This window comes from Panthera tigris, chromosome E2, assembly GCF_018350195.1.
Source record: "Panthera tigris isolate Pti1 chromosome E2, P.tigris_Pti1_mat1.1, whole genome shotgun sequence".
NCBI classification, from domain to species: domain Eukaryota; kingdom Metazoa; phylum Chordata; class Mammalia; order Carnivora; family Felidae; genus Panthera; species Panthera tigris.
The window spans coordinates 51,662,377-51,683,637 of NC_056674.1; the positions used below are offsets into that span (position 1 = coordinate 51,662,377).

Consider the following 21,261-nt stretch of genomic DNA (forward strand, 5'->3'; position numbering starts at 1 on the left):
AGGATGACCTTATGGCCCAATTCAGGCCAATGAAACATTAAGGGGGGATCTTCTAGGGGACACCTGAGAGTGAGTTTCCTCATGTGATAAAAGGAAGGCATGTGAGGGCTATCTTTCCACAAAGCCCCCATCTCTGTTTTCAAAGTGTGCTGGGAAGATGTGATGCTTGCAGCGACTCTAGCCAACTTATAACTGAGAAGGCCGACGGAATTGCAAAGACGCTGGACCCATACCTAATGGTGAGCCACTGAGCCCATCCTGGAACCATCTACCTCTCGATTTCTTATTATGTGAGAAAAAATATAGCCCAATTTGTTCCCAGTGCTGCTACATACAGCAGAATACCCCCTAACTGATTCAGATGTATAGCATGACTGTCAGGATTTTAGAAAGGTTTTTTACATCTGTTGTGGGTAACCACCCCAAATCTTAGGGGCCTTAAATAAACCTATTGCACCTCCTCAGAATTCTGTGGGTGTAATGCTCTGTAACTAATTACCACAAAATTTAGCAACTCAAAATGACAACATTTATTATCTCCTATAGTTTCTGTGGGTCAGGAATCTCGGAGTGGGTTAGCTGAGTGGGTCGGCTCAGGGTGGACCTCTTCGTAGGACTGACGGAATATCTTCACGACATGGCGGCTGGCTTCTTCCAAAGCAAGAAAGCAGACAGAGAAGTAGAAGTAGAAGCTGTGATATGTTTTATGACCTAATCTTGGAAGTCCATTTCCAGAACATCTTGTTAGTGACCCCGGTCAGTCCTGCTCATTCTAAGAGGGGAATACACAGGATGTGAACACCAACAAGTGAGGACCATCCGCTGAGAGCCATCTTGAAGACGGGCCACCATCCACCCTCTAATTCTGTCATCAGACAGGGTTCAACCAGAGAAGCAAAGCCATTATGAGATATACACATGTGCAGACACATACACGTATTAAAAGGGTTACTGCAGGGATCTGACCTCAGTCAATAGTGAAAACTAGTTGAGCAGTCTCTGTAAGGCTGTGGTCTTCAGGTCTGAGGTCCTTGGGTCGGCCATGGGGAAGAGAAGACGGAAATGAAGTGAAAGAGGAGGAAAATAAGCTAGAACCCATGAGCACACACCAGAACCCTGATCAATCTCTCACGGCCTCCTGCTTTGATGCTGTGGGTATTTTTCAGGGGAATCTGGTGCCTCACCATAAGCCAAAGAATACAGGGAAGGGAATTCTGGGAAACGGTTGAGCCGGGCTGAGTCGACATCTTGCAAAGCTACAGTGGTGGTTTTCTTTTTAAGGAATAGTGACGAGGACAGGGCTCAAGAGGCTTCTGGGGCACTGGGGACTTTCTGCTTGCTTTATCTAGGTATTAGTAGCATGGCCAGATTTAAATTTTATGAAGAATCAGAGAGCGGTCTACTTGCAGTTTGGGCACATTTCTGTGCATGTTATCCTTCAATAAAATGTTTACCTTTAAATACGATGTATATTTTATGGAGAAGGCCTAGAAAACCAAAGAGGAAAAAAACCACCATAATCTCAGCACCCAAAGTAACTATTGGTAGTATTTTGACTTATCCCTAGTCTATACAGACCCCCACATTCACGCATACCCATATACCTGTTACTTCCTGCCCCGTAAGTTCTGGTTTATAACTGCTTTTTTCCCCCCTTTAGAAATATACTATGGGCATTTTCCATGTCGCTCAGTATCCTTTTACAGCAGAATTTTAATGATGGCTTAGAAGTCCGATAGATTAATCCCCTTTGAGTAATCCTTTTTCAATTTTTGGTCAGAGAAATAATTCTTTTACTTACTCCTAAACTGTCAAGAGACCCAAGCCAGGACTGTTTGTTCCTTTATTTCCAACAAGGCCTACTCAAGGCAAGTAGTGGGTTTTTCAACTGCAATCCCAGATATCTGGTATATATTTTGGAGGGTGGCCTAGACTCCTTGGGCAGAAATAAATTATAGAAGGAAGCAGGCGTGGTGAATGTGGGTCTTTCAGAGACATCAGCCTGTCTCCTGGACTTGCTGTCTCCACACCCAAATAAACAGGCTCTGGGAATATTTCCTGTCTGGTTTCTACTGGAAGGAACTCTTCAGCAAAAACCAGCATCCAATGCAAATTGGATGGCCCCTCTCTGCTCATCGGGGGGAAAGCAAGAAGCTGAAAAAGTCTCCTGAGATGAAAAGCAGACACTCATAAAACACTGACTCCCTCCCTGTTTACCAGACATTCAAAATGGATGTGCTAGTGGTTTCCTGAAAGCAAAGAAAAGCTGGTTCATATTCTAAAGCCTTAAAGGCCTTTGTCTTTGAGAAAAAGAGCAGTGTTTTCTAGACACCAACACAGCACTCCAGTAAGCCGCCATCTTGCTTCCTAACCTGAGGGACCTCTCCACATCTCTAAGAAAAGATATAATATTGAAATTTGTTTCTTACATACTTTTTTTCCTGGTGGGAAAATGGGCGCATCTGTTTGAAATAGTTATGTATGATGGTGGCTTTCATTTGAGGCCTTATTAAATGATATTCTGGTCAGTAAAGTACAGAAATATCTTAATCCTGCCCTGGTCCACCGAAACCTCCTCCTTCATGAAGGACAATGGCCAGCGGACGTGAGGACTGACATGGCCAGTACAGAGCTTTTCCCAGACTCCACTAGAGAGCACCCCACAGTGTACTGGGCTAGAACACAGAAACTTGCCCCAAATTTAGGAGGTTGTGTATCTGTCTTAGCCCAGACCCACCACCTTACCACCATCCATGAGTTGTATATAATACACAGAAGTAAAGAGATAAAAAGAAATGCTCATGGGAAGAAGCAAAGAGAAAGACACAGACGTTCCCATGTGGAAACCTTTTAAGAATTAGTGACTCTGCCTGTTAGGCCACGTGGTCCACGCTGCGTCCCGAAACTGACCCTTCTCTTATCCCCCCCACCCCCATCACTGTTCCCTCCCTCTGGGAAGGAGACAAGCTAAGGTCTCCACTTTTCCCATTGAATATAATTAGCAAGATGTATCCAGAATCTTAAAATATCCATCCCCTTTTGGCTCAGTAATATCAAATATCACTAATGCTTTTTATAGGCTAAATGTTGTTCTAAGTAAGCACTTTGTAAGTATTAATCTAAGCCCCACAGCAAGCTTCTATTTTAAATACTACTATTTCCCCCTAGTTTATTGATGGGGAAACCAAAGTATGGGGGAGTTGAGAATACTGCCCATGATCCAAGAGCTGGTGGCAGGGCCTATATTTGCTACCAAGCAACCTAGATTCCATTCTATGTTGTTAAGCATTAGAATATGCTGCCTGTCAGCAAATCCATTTATAGAACAGGGGGTCCTAAAAAAATAATCTAGAGTACAGAAAAAAAAACTGATACACAAAGATGTAGATCTCAACATTGTGTATAATAAAGGAAAAATTGGAAATTAGTTAAACAACTGGAGCCAGTTTGGTAAAGGAAGGTACATGAAATATTATTAATCCATTGAAACAATGTGTGATAACTTATTGGCCAAGTAACAGGTGCAAACCTGTGACTATTGCAGACCCACACAAATCTTCTACAGAATACAGACAGCAGGTTCCTCCAAGTCGTCAGCCTGCCTCCCACCACCCACGGTATTAAGGAGGAGTCAGGAGGCCAGGTTCCCAGCACAGGTTCTTGGACAGCTCACCAAATGGACACCCAACCCCCTGCCCCCCGCCAGATGAAAACTTCAACCCAGGGCTCGAACCACTCACCATTCCCAACTATTTAATGAGCCGCTAGCATTTGCCGTTGGATAGGCATTGCTGTCAGCATCTCCCGTGTATTCACTAACTTGGCCTCTACCTAGGAATTGGGTACTGCTGTTACACTTTCTCTTCCTCGGACGTGGGAGACACCATAGCTGGGGCACACAGCTGAGAGGTCGTAAAGCCAGGACTCAAACCAAGGTGGTCTCTTAACCAAGCCTTCTGCCTTAACCACCACCCCACACCCCAGCCATTTCCACACAGAGCCTGCGGTGGGAACATCTTCTGTCCACCAGCCCATGGGCAGGGATGTGTGTGGCCCCGTGGCCAGCACATTCCTGCATTGAAAGTGAGGCATATGCAAGACTGTGGGTCTGCAAAGACGATGGGGTAGAAGCAGAGCCTGGGGCAGGAGACTGTGGAGGGACAAGATGTGCCCCTGCTTTGCACACACACCCCCTCTACTCTCCTGCCCCTCAAATGCAAGCAGAGACATATATGTAGGGGCAGGGAGTATATGGGAAATCTCCACGACTTCCCATGAATTTTGCTGTGAACCTAAAAAAAAAGCCTACTGAAAAATTAACTTTTCAATCTCTACTTATTATTTTACTCACTGCAATCTGGTTTCCATGTCTTATGCATTGCAGAAATTGCCTGCAGTCATTTTTCTAACTCCCAAGACCAGTGTTTATTTCAGGCTATTTCCTGTTTTACTTCTTTGGCGTATCTGCCAGTTCTGTCTCCTCTCTCCTCCCCAAGAACCTTCAAAATGTGTGAAAAATCAATGAAAGGAAATACACTTTTTCTCTAGCTTTCCCAACCCCTGAGTCCCTTTCCTGTCTCTCCCTACCCATTAAGTATCTGAGACCCCATGGATTTGTCTCTGATGCTCTTTTCCCCGTATGAGTATCCTGGCTTCAGACCCATCATTAGGTTCCCACTGTTGATGTATCATTGATTCCCTATGAGTAAATTATTGATTCTCTCAAACAACTCTTTTTTTTTAACCTCATTCAAGTGTCCAACGACTATTTCCTATCATCAGCTAGACAAACACAGCTGAGTGTCCCATGAAAACCTTAAGACCATGTTGTCCAATACCAAACTTGTTTTGATCCCTCCACCCTCCACATCTTCTATGTCTCTTCATTCATCTCAGATCCAAAGGAAATATAAGCAATGCCTTATCCATACAATTCATCTATTTGATTGCTATTCCTATTCTTTATGAGGAACAGATTTCCTTGGTCTGCGGACCAATTTTCTTGGCCTACCCATCAGGTTGTAGCAGTGCAGGGTCTCAGCCTTGGGAAGCACTTTCTGGAGAGATGACCAAAAGGCAATCCCCTTTTATGCTATCTAAACCAGATGGCATAGCTTGACTGTTTACTTGAGACAGCTCAAGAGGGAACACAAGATGGCGTTAGTTCTATCACTAAATTTCCACTAGGAAAACGGTCATGGACTCAAAAGTTGGAAAACTAGTTAATCCCCAGAAAGGCAGATTTTCCCAATGGGTCACTCTGAAACCTGCAGTCATCTTGCTCCAAGAACACACAGAGTCTGTAAGCCTCTGAATTCTGATGCAGAACAAAGACCTCACTGTTGTTACCTGAAGGCTGAAAACCATTTCCACTGTGTCCAACGTCGGGAGGCCTACAGAGAGGAATTATGAAGGTTTTCCACCAAGGGCTGCCCTTGCTCTCGGTGGAAGGGAGGCGAATACTGACTTATTTATATTTTTGGACCACGTTGGCAGCAGGGCCAGGCAAAACTCACAATAAATTTGAAACGTTGGTACACGTAGGAAAAAGAGACCAATGGAATATTTGCTTCCTTAAGAAAATGCACTGTTCACTACAGTCAGTGCTTGGAAGGTTGGCCAGGGGGGGGATAGGCAGCTGGGTGGCTGCAGAGGGATGACTTCAGAGCAAAGTCAGGAAGGGCTAGGATGTTATTGTAATGATGACGGTGATAACGATAATTAACTTACCAATACAAAGTGCACATATGAAATATCCCTTCTGTATCAGCCACTGTATTGATTGTTTCCAGGGAGCCTTTTTTATCTTCCCAATAATGGTGGCAGATGGTCATTATGACCCCCAATTGATAGGAATGGGGCGCTCAGAGAGACGAATGAGCTCGCCCCCATCACATAGCCGGTAAACGAGCGAGCCCCGATTCAACCCCAGACCCACATGATGTCATTTGTACACTTGGCGGTACCGTGGGCTGCTGTGGGAAGCGAGGACTTCGGTGAGGTATCAGCCCGTTCAAGGCCAAGGATGCGGTAGCTTCAGCCACTGAGAGGCCCCACAAGAAGGCAGAGTGGAATGGGGCCAGAAGAACACTTGGTCTGAAAGAGGGGATGGAGCTAGTTCAAGATGAGATCACACACTAGAAACCAGCTCAGAGAAGTAGCTGCCACAGGCCTGGAGCGGAACACAAGAAACTCAGGCAGGGGTTGTTGTAACTAAGTTTGGAAGAACCCAAAGAAATCAGAGCAAAGGTAGAAATAGTCTAAACGGAGCTGATAGGGCACAGCAATGTCAGGGCGCCTTCATGGACTAAACTGGGGGCTGTGATCTCTTCTTGCTGGTCACGAGAGAGCTAGGGGTAGGGTCTTCTGGGTAAAGCAAAACTTTCTAGCAGCAGAATTGGCTGCCTTCGTGGGGAGTGAATTCTCCATCATGAGAAGCGGTCAAAGCAGAGATGTGTCTCTCCCAAACTTGGGATGCCATTGTTCTAAGCCCACCACCCTGACTTTACCAGAAAATGTCACACTGACCTGTAGGTAAGCCCACAGAGCCCCAAATCCCTTCACCACTGGGCGGGGTGGGCCCACCCCTCAGCTGAGGAGACCAGCTGTTGAAGATTCCAAGAAAAGCCACTTAACTCCCTAAGTCTAGGTCCACCTTCTATAAAAGAGGGATAACAATGCCTTCCTTATAGGCTTTATATGAAAAATCCTAGCACAGTAGTTGGGATGAGATTAATTGAATCTAAATCACCACTCTCCTTACTCTAAATCCTTTTGGTTGAACCACTTCATGGAATAGACGTTTATTAAATGTCTACTACACATTATTCATTGCATTAGACACTAAAATTATGCCATCTGATATGGGAGTGGTTAGCCGCATATGGCTATTGAGTGGTTCTATTGGACAGTGGGTCCAACTGTTGGTCTAGAAAATCAGGAGAGAATAAGGCAAGATCTGTGTCCCAGGTAAAAAATGTGAGGGAGACTAAACAGTGCAAGATGTTTAGAAGTTCTATGATAAAGTATGATCAGTGTGGGTGCAAAGAGGACCAAACCTGTAAGGTTGAGGTCAGGGCCAGGGTGAGTCTGAGGACCTTATAGAGATATGATGCCTCATGCATCTATATCACGGTCATTAGGGAAGCCTAAGTTCCCTTGATTGATGACGTATTATGACAAGATGTGGCTTGCATGTTTTATACACATGTTCTAATTTTCTCAACATTCTGTTAAGACAGATGAGGAAGCTACAGTTAGGAGAAATGACAAAGTCTGACCATTGTCACACAACTAAAAAGTAACAGATCTAAAATCTTAACCCCAGACTCTCGGAGTCCTTGCTCCTTACCTATATCCAATGCTATCCCATCTTAGCAAGGTCTTTGAACTCTCTCCCTAACCCCCATCCACCGCCTTCTCTTCAAATTCCCTGACACTTTTGCCAGTCACAGCTGCAAGTAATAGGCCTAAATATAAATGACACAATTTGTACACAATCCATAACCAATCTTTCCTTCAAGCATTTCAACCTCCACCCTGCTGTAATGAGTTCTGCCCTATCACTCCCCCTAAATTCTGCCCTTGACCCCCTGAACACAGCCTTCAAAGATTTTAGCCGTGAGTATTAACGGACAAACAACGATGAGGACAGATAAACTTGTTTGTTAGACACTCTGGAAAACAGCGGCTTAGCGCAACTTTAAAATAGCAGCCGGTGGAATAAACACATCAGTTACACAGGGTGGTCAGGAGACATGTTGTAAACAGCAATTTATTAAGGAAATTTAAACTCTGGTGACAGTTTTTAAATCCTCACCAAAACACTTTCTGACTAAAGACAATATTTTTATAGTTCCTATTCCCTGGCTATAAATGTGCACTTCTTAAATAGCCCTTTCAGAAGGCCTGGTCCAGCCCAGGGGACGAGCTGATGACATCATCATGCCCCACAAAAAAGGGATTGTTCAGCCTCCAAGAACACTGAGCGAGGAGGTCTGCCCTCCCCAAGAACAAGGTGGGGACAAGGCCACCTGCCCCCAATACCTTTGATGTGTGTGTGTAGTCCGTGATGTGATTTTCTCCCAGATCATTGCCATCTTCTCCCCTCTTATTCCTGTTGAGGTTTTGGGGGGTGGAGGCTCACCCAAAGGGGAAGGCCATGTCTGATGTCAATCAGCATTTGGGATAAGGACAAAAACCCCTACATTAAGAGTATTCTCAGATCCAACCCCCATCTTCTCCCAGCCAAACCTGCAGCCATTTAGTTTCCATTGGTTTTTCCCTAAAGGAGGATGAAGTGGACTTAGAATCTCAGTGGGAGGAAGAGAAGTTAAAAGGAAGCTCCCATCCCTGTCTGGCCTCAGTGCCAGGCACCTGAAAGCCAATCCGAGCTTCCCCAGTGCTGAGCGGGCTGATTTCCTAGCATGACTCCAAATGTTCTTATGCCAAATGAGTCTGTCCCTTCACTCTTCCAAGACTTGAGTTGCTGTTTCCTTGGTCAAGTGCCTGGTTGCTGGAGCCTCAGAGCAGAGGTGGCAAGGGAGGGAAGCAGAAGCAAACCATCCCACCACACATTAGTAAATAGTTATTGAGCAAACACAGTGTGCAAAGTAGTGTGCTGCATGTGGAGTTGAGCTAATCCAGCAGAGCTCCTGCCCTCTGGGAGCTTACAGCCTAGCCAGAGAGACAGACATCCAACCCGGCAGTCAATTAAGTAAATACATTTTTAAATGAGTACCAAAGTATGAGAAGGGCTGTAAAGGAAGAAGGGTACCTTCATGGAGAAAACAGAGTAGGACTCCCTAGACTATGCAGAGAGGATAGAGAAGATATGTCTGAGAAGGTGATCTTCAAGTTCAGATCTGGAGGACAAGAAGGCGCCAGTCAGACTCACTTGGACTCACACCAACAGTTCAAGGTTGGGAAGGGACTGGGTACAGTGACAGAGAAAAAGCACGTGGAAAAGCAGAGTGGGGATGGAAAGAGAGAACGGGATATGGCTCAAAGTTGGCAAAAGACCTCCACAAATGGACAGTCACGAGGACAAACCAGGTGGGTCCCACCAGGCAGGAGGTCTTCAGAAACCAAGGTAAGAAGCCTGGGTTTCATCATAAGGACAATGGTAAGATTTGGAGGGTTTTAGGTCAGAGAGTGACAATCCCTTTGGTGATATGTGGAGCGTTCGCTTGAGTTGGAAGGGAACAGGGTGGCTGAGCTGTGTTCAGGACAAGAGGTCTTGGTGACTTCCGATGGGACGAAGGCAAGAAAGAGGAAGCATGCACGTGCGGGCAGAGACCACAGCACTTGCTGTTGACAAGGTCATGAGGAAGGGCACTGCAGGCAAAGGAGGGGTGGGGTGGGGGCAAAAAGACGCCTAGAGTTTCAGAAGTGGCCCCCTGAATGGGCTGGAGACATTAACTGTACCAGGGAGCCTCGGGAGGAATGAGACTTTTTTTAAATTCATGGGAGGTTAATGGGGGAAGAATCTAGAATTTCATTTAAAAATTTGTTTTAACATTTATTTATTTTTGAGAGACAGAGATAGAGCACGAGCAGGGGAGGGGCAGAGAGAGAGGGAGACACAGAATCCGAAGCAGGCTCCAGGCTCTGAGCTGTCAGCACAGAGCCCGACGTGAGGCTCAAACCCACGAACCGTGAGATCAGGACCTGAGCTGAAGTCGGACACTCAACCGACTGAGCCACCCAAGTGCCCCCAGAATTTCATTTTAACCATCACGAATTTGAAATGTCTCCGAGACATCGTCATGTGGGCAATTGCAACAGTGAATCTGAAGGAGGAGACCCAAACTGAGAGGTAAATGTGGGAGAATCCCAGACAGAGAATTTAAAGCCACAAGAAGGATTAAGATCATTTAAGGGAGAGAGTAGAGGAAGTTAGAGCGGCCAAGGGAGAGTCCTGAGGAGTACTCGGCAGTGTAGGCAGGGAAGAAGTCAATCCTTAAACATTTTTAAAAATTTATTTATTTATTTATTTATTTATTTATTTATTTATTTATTTACTGAGAGAGAGCAGGGAAGAGGCAGAGAGAGTGAGAGAGAGAATTCCAAGCAGCTCTGTGCTGTCAGCGTGGAGCCCAATACAGGGCTCGAACCCACAAACCATGAGATCATGACCTGAGCCAAAATCAAGAGGCAGATGCTTCACCGACTGAGCCACCCAGGCGCCCCTGAAATATTTCATTACAACAAAAAGCTTGGACTTCGGCGAAACTCTTCTCTGTGCTACTGTAATGGTGGATACGTGACATTACATGTTTATTTACCAAGATCCAAGGAGCCGCACAACACGGACTGAACCCTAATGTAAACTGTAGGCTTGAGCTGACAGCAATAGATCAATATTCATTCATCAATTACAACAAATACCCCACACAAGCACAGGACTTTTTTTTGGTTTGTTTTTTGTTTTGTTTTTTGCAAGATGTTAATAATAGGAGAAACTGGGGAGGGGGGGCAGGGCAAAAGCTCTCTATACTTTCTGCCCCACTTTTCTCTAACTGCTCTAAAAAATAAAGTGTATTAATTTAAATTTAATTAATTTCTCTAACTAACTTCTCTAAACTGCTCTAAAAAATAAAGTGTATTAATTTAAAAGGACAAAAGCATAGGCTTTAGAGTCTGGCTCCAAGAAAACAAATTCAAAAAAATGCCAGAGGTTTTCCTGGAAAAGAAGAGCCCAAAACAATACAGATTCATTTTGAAGGAAAAAGATAGCCTTTTGTTACAAGTCTAGTTCGAACACAGCACAGATCAAAGATCCAAGAGAAATCGTTAGCTTTCCCCCACCATTCTGTAGCTTGAAATCTCTTCTCAGAGTAAAGGATTTGAGAAGCTGGCCAGAAGTATTTTCGATCAATCATAAGATCAGTTATAAGACATTGATCCTTTTCCCTATTCAAATCAAAGCATCTTTTTTCTCAGGCCAGGTCAGAGGAGAGACCTCCCAGGGTCAATCAAAATGAGATTTTATTTACTTTTTTTATTTGTACCCCCAAACTAGATTTTAAATTCTACTCTGACTCCGCTGGCATCTGAGTGATGAAGAAATCCACTTAACTGTCCTGAGGCTCAGCTTCGATGATCTATAAATAGAATACTTATCCCATAGCCTTGCTCTGAAGACAAGAGATCTGGTATTCCATAAATTGTACGTACTGTTATAATTAATGGTAAGGATATTACAGATATTATTACTGTTATTATCATTAAGCACTGGGCACTGTGCTAAGTGTTTATAGCCGCTATTCACTTAATCTTTCCAATAGCCCTGTAAAGTAGGCATTCCTAAGTGTGAGAATAGGCCCAGGAAGGTTCAGTGAGTTGCCAGAGGTCACACAGCTGATAAAGAGGTGAAATGAGAATGGGAAATTTGCTCAGCTTCTTTCCACAATGCCCTCAAATGTCTACCCACCCGTAGACTGCCCAAATCAGTATGAGGAGCCTGCATTATAAGTAAAACCTTCATTCTTTATTTCACACTTACCAAATTATGTCAGACTTTTCTCTATCAAGCAATTTTACTTTGGTGTCAATACGTGGGAAGGGTACAAAGAGGCTGTGACAGGAAGGCAATGAAGACAGATTAGACTGGTTTTCCCAAGATCCAGAAGGAATCAATCACCCCTTGATTTTTCCTGTATTGTCTGAAAAAAGAGAGAGCGAGCAAGACAGGAAGGAAGGAAGAAAGAAAATAAATAAATAATGGAAGTCTGGAAGTCCCTTGCTTTTCATACAAAAGCCTATCTGGTCCCGGGTACTTGTCCTAAAAAGCCCATTGTTAAGGTAAGAATAATCATACCGAGTGTTCCAGTTTATTCTTCTGTTAATTTCTATCTTCCCTTCGAAAGTATTTTTTAAGCATTTGGGGTAATTTCAAGGAAAAAAGTGTTGGCCGATGGGGGTCTGCAAAATAGCTGTAATTGGATATTCTACATTAATTCTTACGGAAATAAGTCACTGTCTTAATTTTCTTTTCATTCTGAGGTGTGTTTCCCCCAAATACAATTCTTGGTTAATCCACAAAATCCTAATAGAAAGCCTTCTCCTTTATCACGGACTCTCCACTCTAGCCATCGCTGTGAGTGAGTCATTCCCAAGTCCCACTTGGAGCTGTATAGACACTTGAGCATGTGTAGACTCTGATGTCGCGCACGTGCACACACACACACACACACACACACACACACACGCAGTAGCTTTCCTAGTTTTTTGTGCGTGCCTTTTTTTTTTGCCCTGAAAACCGAATTGAGTTTCCTAGAACATTAAGTGAACTTCGGAGGTCCAAAGCAAGGGCTTAAAAACTGAGGTCCTCACAGAGAGACTCCAAACTTCCTGGACTTTAAAAAAAGAAAAGAAGAAAGCAGGTAAAACCCTTAAGCTCTTAGTTAACTCTCATACACTCTGAAAAGGCAAGTCAAGTAGAAAATGTAACTGGAATATTTAAAAAAAAAAAAAAAGTCTAACCCGAGACGCAAGAACAAGGGGCCACCTTATGCTGTGGCCAGACGAGGAATTGAAACATTTCGTCAGCAGGACGCCAGCCAACCTTCACACGCACTTTTATAAAGCTGGCCCATGCCCTCCAGAGCAAGATGAGGCTGCCCAGTCCACTCGCCTCTTAGCTACTCCAGAGGAACTGGCAGAGTGGTCATCAGACTTACCCAAGAGCCATGGCAAAGAACGGGCTTGTAATTTACATCCTGGTTATCACCTTACTCCTGGACCAGACCACCAGCCACACATCCAAATTCAAAGCCAGGAAGCACAGCAAACGCCGAGTGAAAGGTAATGGGGCTTTTCACTCCAGCAAAATTCTAGGATTGCTCAGTGTGGGGAGGGACTGGGCAGTGTTCATTTCCCAGCTCTGCCGGGAAAACTGTCTCCGGTGATCGTGCCATGCCATCATGTGGATATGGCATTTCAGAAAACAGAGTGACCTTTTAATTCTCTGGGACAGTTTGATACTTCAAAGAATCAGCAGTAGGCCTTTTGTTTTTAACAGAAAAAGTTTCTGTATTGTACATCCTTTGTCAAGTGAGCTCAGCCACACAGAATGTTCTTTAGAGTCAACATAGATACGTGGATATCTGGTATTATGAATGAGGAATCGAGTAGAATAGACTGATTAATAGAGTATACTGTCTCATTCTTAGATATTGTATAACTGTTCAAATGTATTTGTAAGAGAGCTATATACTCTTATTAAATGTGTAGGTAAGGACACAGTTACTGTGATATGGCTTCTGTTTCGTCATTGGTTATCACGTACGTATGTCTTCATACCCCTGACAACATACGGACAGTCTATGCTACACATTTAAGCCTTTTCACATCAGAGAGAAATTGAACCTCTTTTTAAATTTAAAAATATTTCTTCATGCGAAGTCATATCATGTTCGAAAACACTGTAATGCAAAACTGAATCTCCTAGCAATCCCCAAATCTAGGTGGCTCGAATTGAGTGAAGAGGTAAGAAAGAAAAAAACAGGGGCACCTAGGTGGCTCGGTTGGTAAAGCGTCCAACTTTGGTTCAGGTCACGATCTCACAGTTTGTGAGTTCGAACCCTGCATCAGGCTGTCTGCCGTCAGCAAAGAGCCCATTTTGGATCCTCTGTACCCCTCTCTCTCTGCCCCACCCTTGCTCTCTCTCTCTTTCTCTCAAAATTAAAAAAAAATCCCGCAAAGAACAAAGGCAACAGTAATTTATTTGCAATATGCTGAACCATAGCAAGAGGAAAAAAGTATCAAGAGAGAAGTAGAGTGATGTTTTAGCTCATCCCCTGAGTTATTTTCATTTTCCTCTCAGGATATTTCAGGGTGAATATAATGACACTATTTCCTTCTCAAGTTCACTGCCTTAGTAACAAAACATACCAAGGGTACCCATGGAGTTCAAGCCTGGATTTGGCACACAGCATGGCCAGTGGGTTGGGTAAAAAGGAGGCTTGTCTTGTGTCCTGCTCTGAATATATTACAAAGTGCCCTTTTCAGGGGGCATTTATTTCTAAGATTTAGATCTGATGCAAGGTTTCTTCAGGGGGAATCTCTTTTCCTTATAAAATACTCAAGTTTCCTGTTCCCTCTATTGGATGGAAGGTTAAAATACTTCTCACGAATGATAAAGCATTTGGTGAAGATGAGAACAGGGAGAGCAAAGACACTGTGTGATGGGGCACTTTCATTGCTAGAGTCTCTTCACCACTGGGAGGCAATGGCAAAGGAGTGACCATGGGGGGAGGGGTGGGGGATGGGGCGTGAACACGCGGACCTGTGTGTGTGTGTGTGTGTGTGTGTGTGTGTGTGCCCGCGCGTGCTGTGGGGGCGTTTCTGAAGCCATTCAGCTCAGGTGGCGCCGAGCTCCCCCAACCCACCCCCACCCACTCGCAAGATCTCACTCATGCTTCTTTCTGTGTGCCTTTTTACTGACTGGGGACACCTCGTAAACATCAGCCTCCCCAAGGAATTTTTGCTGTTAGGTCAGAAAGCAGATTCTAAACCAGTAAGTGAAGCAATAAGCGTGAACTTACCGAACACTTCTCTTTCCACTAACACGTACAATTTTAAAATATTTTAAGTACCTGGGAATGATACCAAACTTTAGAAATGCAAAAGGGAAAGCCATTTGTTTCTCTCCCAACCCTCTCCACAGAATTACCCACTGTTACCTGTCGGGAAATAATATTACCAGAGTTTCTCTAATGCACAATGAAAACTTGATATTTTTAAACAAATAAGCATTGGGTATTAATTTCTTTCATCTATTGGATCCTGGCTATCCACATAAGGCATACTTCCGTCCCTTTTACAGCCGCATAATCTTCCATTGCAAGGCTGGATCGTGATTCATGTACTCTGTTCTCTCTTGGTGAACTTCTGTCTGGTTTCCAATCCATCTTTTTTGATCCAATGCCTAGGTGAATGGCTTTGAACACATATGTGGACCCCATGCTAAGGTAGGACGTTAGGAACACACTTCTAGGAAACGCAGGTTTAGCACACTTTCCAATCGTCTCCCAAAATAATGGCATCAACCCAGGCCGCCTTGGTCTTCAGAGTATGAGAGTGACCATCCCACACACCTGGACAGCTTAACATCGCATCATCGGCTGAAGCTTTGCTAACCTAACCCCAAAACAGAACACGTCTCTTAATTTGCATTTCTTTGATGGTTAATAAGGTTGACAAATATTCCTTTTCTGGTTGTTAATGAGATTGAGGTAGAACTCCTATGTTTGTTTCCTGGTTGCTTCCCAGGAATTATTTTTGCATTTCTGTACTGAAACTACTTTTGGAGAAAAACATCAAGAAAATGAAAGGAAGCTTTTTTCTTTTTTTTCTTTTTTAACTCAAAAGGGTTATTGAGTGATTTAACTCCAAAAACAAAATTTCCGTGGTATTTAAGTCATAGGTCTTAATAAATTATGTGTCATAGAAATGAATAAAATATATTTTTTACAGTGAAATAACTGTTCCCTGCATTCAGTGTATACAAAACACATCCACGTTTGTCACAAAGGATAGAAAGCAAAGCCAAGCAACCTGGATAATGATTGCCATAATGGACTCTCAGGAGCATAATATTATTCATGTGTCTTCATGTTAATTACAGTTTACAGCTTCCCTGTGGAGGGCACTTAGTTATACAGAATGGAGCAGGAAGCTGAGAGGGAAGGGCTGTGACATTTGTATGGTTGACAAGTTCAAACTTGGAAGCAAGTCTCCCGCGCTCTTTGCAAACCTGGCCTCCAACAAACAGTCGATGGGCTTGCATTCTGAATGCACCCTTATATTTACTCTGGATTGAATGGCCTCCTTGAGCAAATTCAGGGGTTACTGTATTTCTGAGCTGAGCTACTGGATGCTTTGAGGACTGATGTGCACTATCAAGTGAAAAGGAGGTGGGGTCCACTCCCGGGTACCCCAGAAAGCATTTTCCTAACCCAAATGTGGGACCACCTGGCTGGCAGATTGCAAGTTTAAGAGGAGGATGAATCAGCGTGCGTAGATTTGGGACCATCCTGAAAAATCCAGGACAGAACACAGATTCCCCATATGGCATCTACATAAGGAGGCAGCTGGGGACAGTTCATACCAAGCTTCAAGCGTCTCCTCTAAGGCCATGAGCCAGGGCCCAGGAATTACTGTGCAAGAGCAGATCAGAGTGATGTGAAGAGAACATACTTGGAGGGAGAGAGATTCAAATCCCAGCTGCACCGTAGCGGCTGGCTGACATATGGCAGATTAATTCGGCTTTCTGTGCCTCTATTTCTTCTGTGAGCGGAGGATAGTGATAGTGTCTGTTTCATGGGAATATTGAAAGAATTAAGCTCCTGGTGCACAGTATATGCTGGCTCTCAATATTGTTTTTTTTTATTATTTCTTACAATTTATTATAATTCCTGCCTTTGAAGAGCTCAAACTGTCAATATCTAAGGCAGTCCCTATCAGTCCTAGGATCTTGTTTATTCATTCTATTAAGCATCAGGAGCACCATGGACAGGAAGACGTATGAAAGTGCAAGTAAAAAATAATTATGGATTTAAGTGCTCTCAAGAAAAGTAAAAGGTTCAAAGAAAGAGATTAGCCTGATAGATGCTAATACAGAGAAAATAACGAGAAGAGGCGTCTAGAAAAAATATTTCAGCTCAATAAGGAAATGGACAAGAGTTGGGGCAACTGTGTTCCAGTTGGGAGGAACCCAAAGGAAAGCGTCCGGAGATGACATACGTTGCTCTAAGATGCTCTGAAAGTCAACAGGTTGGATGCCTGATGGAGGGCGAGTCCCACAGGATGGGGCTGGCGAGGCATAGCAGCCCTGTCTCACAGGAGGACCTTCTGGTTTTATTAGCACAACCAAGCTCTATGCGTCTTCCTGGCCGACTTCCTTTCATGCGTTAATTTTCATGTACACTGGGGTCAGTTTCATCAAGACCACCCCCAGCTTACATTCTGGATCCCAAAGTTTTATTTTATTTTACTTTTATCTTACTCTAATCACATACTTTTCATTCCTCCTACCCCACCCCCACCCCCTCGAAAATATCCCCCAGAAAAGGATGGAGACCTGAAGACTCAAGTTGAAAAGCTCTGGAGAGAAGTCAATGCCCTGAAGGAAATGCAAGCCTTACAGACAGGTAAGACCCGACCCATCCCCATCGATGCTTTGTCTCAAAAGAGACAAGAAAAGAAATTGTGATTTGCCAGCAATTCAAGCCATACCTAGAGTACACGTCAAGTCCTAGGTGAAACCTTTTTATTTTTATTTAATGTTTACTTATTTTGAGAGAGAGAGAGAGAGAGAAAGAGAGAGAGAGAGAGAGAGAGAGGGAGAGGGAGAGGGAGAGGGAGAGGGAGAGGGAGAGGGAGAGGGAGAGGGAGAGGAAGAGGGAGAATATGAGCAGGGGAGGGGCAGAAGGAGAGAGAGAGAATCCAAAGCAGGTTCAGTGCTGTCAGTGCAGAGCCCAACATTGGGCTGGATCTCACAAACTGTGAGCTGAAATCAAGAGTCAGACGCTTTACCTACTGAGCCACCCAGGCACCCCTAGGTGACATCGTTTTGAAAGAGTCATTGACAAGCCAGAGGTGTGTCCAGGAGAGAGGATTCAAAAGCAGGGGAGACAACTGTTTTTGGGAAATCAGCTTGGTTTTCCACTCCCTTCTATATATGGCTGGTATAGAAATAAAAACAGGCGTGTCAATAATGCATTTTAAAAGTGTGTTCATAATTCTTCTCTGATAGGCAATGAAACAGAATTGAAGCAAGTATTAATGGGCGAAAATAATTAGCATTCATCAGATGTTTATTACGTGCCCATTGGGAGATCTGCTGAGGTTCAACTAAATACAGGATCACAGGACTCACTTGGGCCACACTGTGCATCAGATGCAAATGGAAGGACATTGGTTAGAACCACAGCTTTGCCAAAAGAGGGCAGCAGTCGACACTCCTCTTTGCAAGGGGCTAGGGCTCCCAAGCACTGGATGCAGCTGTACAAGCTGTTGTCCCAGAGCTACACTTCTTGGCTCCCAGGCTAAAGGAAAAGGGAGCCACACTGGGTGGGTTCAAGAACAGCCCTTGCTCACAAGACTCACACCCCCGGGATCCAAATACCTCACATAACAACTCCAGAAGAACAATTTCAAGGGTTCTGCAAGAGACCTGTCCGGTTACAAGAGTTAGCACTTTCAGGGAAAACTAAAGTTATGGCTTCCTATCAAGGATTTATAACTCCCAGGCCAGCTGAATGTTACCAGTTCAAGGTTATTTTCACCATAAGCAATGTTACTTGATACTACTACTGACATATTCCCTTTATCAGGCTTCCAGGAACAGAATTCAAAAGTTAAAGGAACGTCAAATGCCCATGCAGGAAGCAAAAGGGTTTTATTAATGCTTTACCCACAATTGGGCACTGTAAATACTTCATAAACATTAACACATTAATCCTCCAACAATTTAGGAGATAGGTGCCGTTATGATTATCGTCATTTTATACGTGAGGAAACTGAGGCACAGATAAATTAAGTATTTTCTCCAACAGTTACACACCTAGTAACTGTCAGAGTGAGGTTCTCCAATGCTTTTTTTTTAATGCTGTTTTTCACATTTACTTATTTTTGAGAGACAGAGTGTGGGCAGGGGAGGGGCAGAGAGAGAGGGAGACACAGAATCAGAAGCAGGCTCCAGGCTCCGAGCTGTCAGCACGGAGCCCAAGGCGGGGTTCTGTGGGATCATGATCTGAGCCGAAGTCGGACGCTTCACCGACTGAGCCACCCAGGCACCCCTCTAATGCTTTGCCCTAAAACTATCTTTATGTTTGGTTTATCCTGGATAACCTAAACAATATTACCAGGGCTGAGTTATCTACGTAACAAAACCACTGTCTCTCCATATGTCAGCTCAGACTTTTGTCTGTTTTGTTTTTTAAATCATTATGAAATACCAGTCCCAAAAGTTCCAAGGAAATTCAGCACACAATGGAGCTATACAAACTAGCAAGTAGGTATGTATCAAAGCAGCATGAGACTAAAAACCATGTTTTGAGGGTGGGGTGGGACAGAGGTGGGTTTATGTAATTGTGATCATCTATACTACGTAAGTTACATTTTTACATACTAAGTTGTTACAATAACAACTTCTATAAGCCTCAATATGTAAAGACAAGAGCAATACAATCTCATTTCATGGGACTGCTGTGATTATAACACAAGTTCATTATTATAAAGTGCTTGGCATAGGGTCTGACACATACAAAATCTCCAATAAATGTTAACTCAGCATTATCATCACATCATTCATTCCACAGATATTAATGGCCGTTTTCCAAGTCCAGCCCTAGATGTCTAACATTCAAAAAGCCTCTTAATATATCCAATTTCACATCTTTACAGTCTGTCTCCGAGGCACAAAGTTTCACAAGAAATGCTACCTTGCTTCAGAAGGCCTGAAGCACTTCCATGAAGCTAACGAAGACTGTATCTCCAAGGGAGGAACCCTGGTGATCCCCAGAAACTCTGACGAGATCAACGCCCTCCGAGACTATGGTAAAAGAAGCCTGCCAGGTGTCAATGACTTTTGGCTGGGCATCAATGACATGGTCACCGAGGGCAAGTTTGTTGATGTCAACGGAGTCACCATCTCCTTCCTCAACTGGGACCGTGCACAGCCTAATGGCGGTAAGCGCGAAAACTGTGCTCTGTTCTCCCAGTCAGCTGAGGGCAAATGGAGTGACGAGGTCTGTCGTAGCACCAAGAGGTACATATGCGAGTTTATCATCCCTTAATACACCCTTTGCAAGCTCGGTCACGATTTATAGGCTGATGGTTCACAAGAGGAAGTCAGAATTGTCACATGGGCATCTGTGCCCGTAGGAATACAAGAGATATCCAATTTCGCTATCACGTTTCATTGTGATGTTGCCCTCTGTGGGCTACAGATCAGAAAATAATGATCCCACCTACGTGCACACTGTTAATGTGGCTTCCGCAAAACGGGCTCTCAAATCCTCCCCAATTTCCTAGGCCCTCTCCCTCATCCAGAAACCAGGTCTGTGTTAAAAATACAATATCCAGAAAAACGAGCTTAGGCTAGAAGATTTTCTCTTGGAAGTTTAGCAGACGTTTTATTGATGAGAACTCTCTAAATCAGAGATTCAGGGTGCGGAATAATCTAGAAACCTCTCCGCCTGATGCCCCATCTGTTCCATCCCAGTCACAGCCCCTTGCTGGCCCGTTAACCTTCCGGAGTGGCTGCATCCCCTGGTGGGACTTGTACTGTGTCTGCCACTTCAGAATACAGATTTCTCAGAAGTGTTCTGAGTTAACTTTCTTTTCTTCAAGACCCTCTTCCTCCACCATATATACACGCTGACTCTGAAAATGCTCAGTCATGATCTGAAAAGGAGCATATTTGGTCAACTTCTAGCCCCAGCCTTACGTTACGAGTTCTGACTTGAATGAGTAACCCAAAGGCAGACTGTATGGGGAAATAAAATAGGAAAAAGAAAATATGTCTACTTTTCCCTTGCTTTCGTATCGTTATCCTCCTGGATGAAATGGAGAGCTGATATTAAATATGTCAGCTTCCTTTTTTTATATACTTTATATACTTACATATATTTCAACAAGCATATATTTAAGTTTATTAGGGGCAATCTATCTTTGGAGGTTGAACATTGGATTTCAATAGTACTATTTTGGAGTGATATATCTATGCAATATTTTATTCTGTCAAATGCTATTTCCATTAACTAGTTTAACCAGATTGTGTAAAATAACCTCATTGCCTAATAAGAAATTACAAAGCTTAGGCTTCTGGGAAATGGGCTTCTTAGAATCCAACAATTCTAAGTATATTATGTTCTTCAAGTAAGTGTCATTTTTTCCCTTAAAATATTTTTCCCTTAAAATATTCCCTTAAATATGTCTTATGAGCAATATCCTTCTCTGCAAACATCAATTACATGTGCTTGGAATTAAGTTTTAGTTTCTTTTACTGCATAATAATAAAGCCTGAGTTCTGATCGATGTGAATGTATTTGGATGTTGATTATAGTTATTCAAACTATGTTGGTTTATATCAAACTTGGCACAATTTGGGGAGAGGAAATACCCCGCATCTGATTGAACTGGTGATTTAGATGTCTTAGGAGAATAACTTTATATGACAATAAAGACTTAAAGTCTGGAGGGAGAAGGGGAATATTAAAGAGAAAGTTGTACCTACAACTGGTTTTGGTT

At 43.5% G+C, this 21,261-nt stretch overlaps 1 protein-coding gene across 1 annotated transcript; it reads left to right on the plus strand.

Moving 5' to 3' along the window:
- Positions 1-12,605: 12,605 nt before the first annotated feature.
- On the plus strand, positions 12,606-21,026 carry CLEC3A (C-type lectin domain family 3 member A). Its single transcript, XM_007083343.3, has 3 exons — positions 12,606-12,807; positions 17,073-17,156; positions 19,414-21,026. The coding sequence occupies exons 1-3, from the start codon at positions 12,693-12,695 to the stop codon at positions 19,803-19,805; spliced, it is 591 nt and encodes a 196-aa protein (XP_007083405.1). The 5' UTR covers positions 12,606-12,692; the 3' UTR covers positions 19,806-21,026.
- Positions 21,027-21,261: the final 235 nt, after the last annotated feature.

Coding starts and splice junctions, on each gene's coding strand:
- CLEC3A (XM_007083343.3), top strand. CDS start 12,693: ATGGCAAAGAACGGGCTTGTAATTTACATCCTGGTTATCACCTTACTC. Junction 12,808..17,072: donor CAGCAAACGCCGAGTGAAAG/GTAATGGGGCTT, acceptor AATATCCCCCAG/AAAAGGATGGAGACCTGAAG. Junction 17,157..19,413: donor AATGCAAGCCTTACAGACAG/GTAAGACCCGAC, acceptor ACATCTTTACAG/TCTGTCTCCGAGGCACAAAG.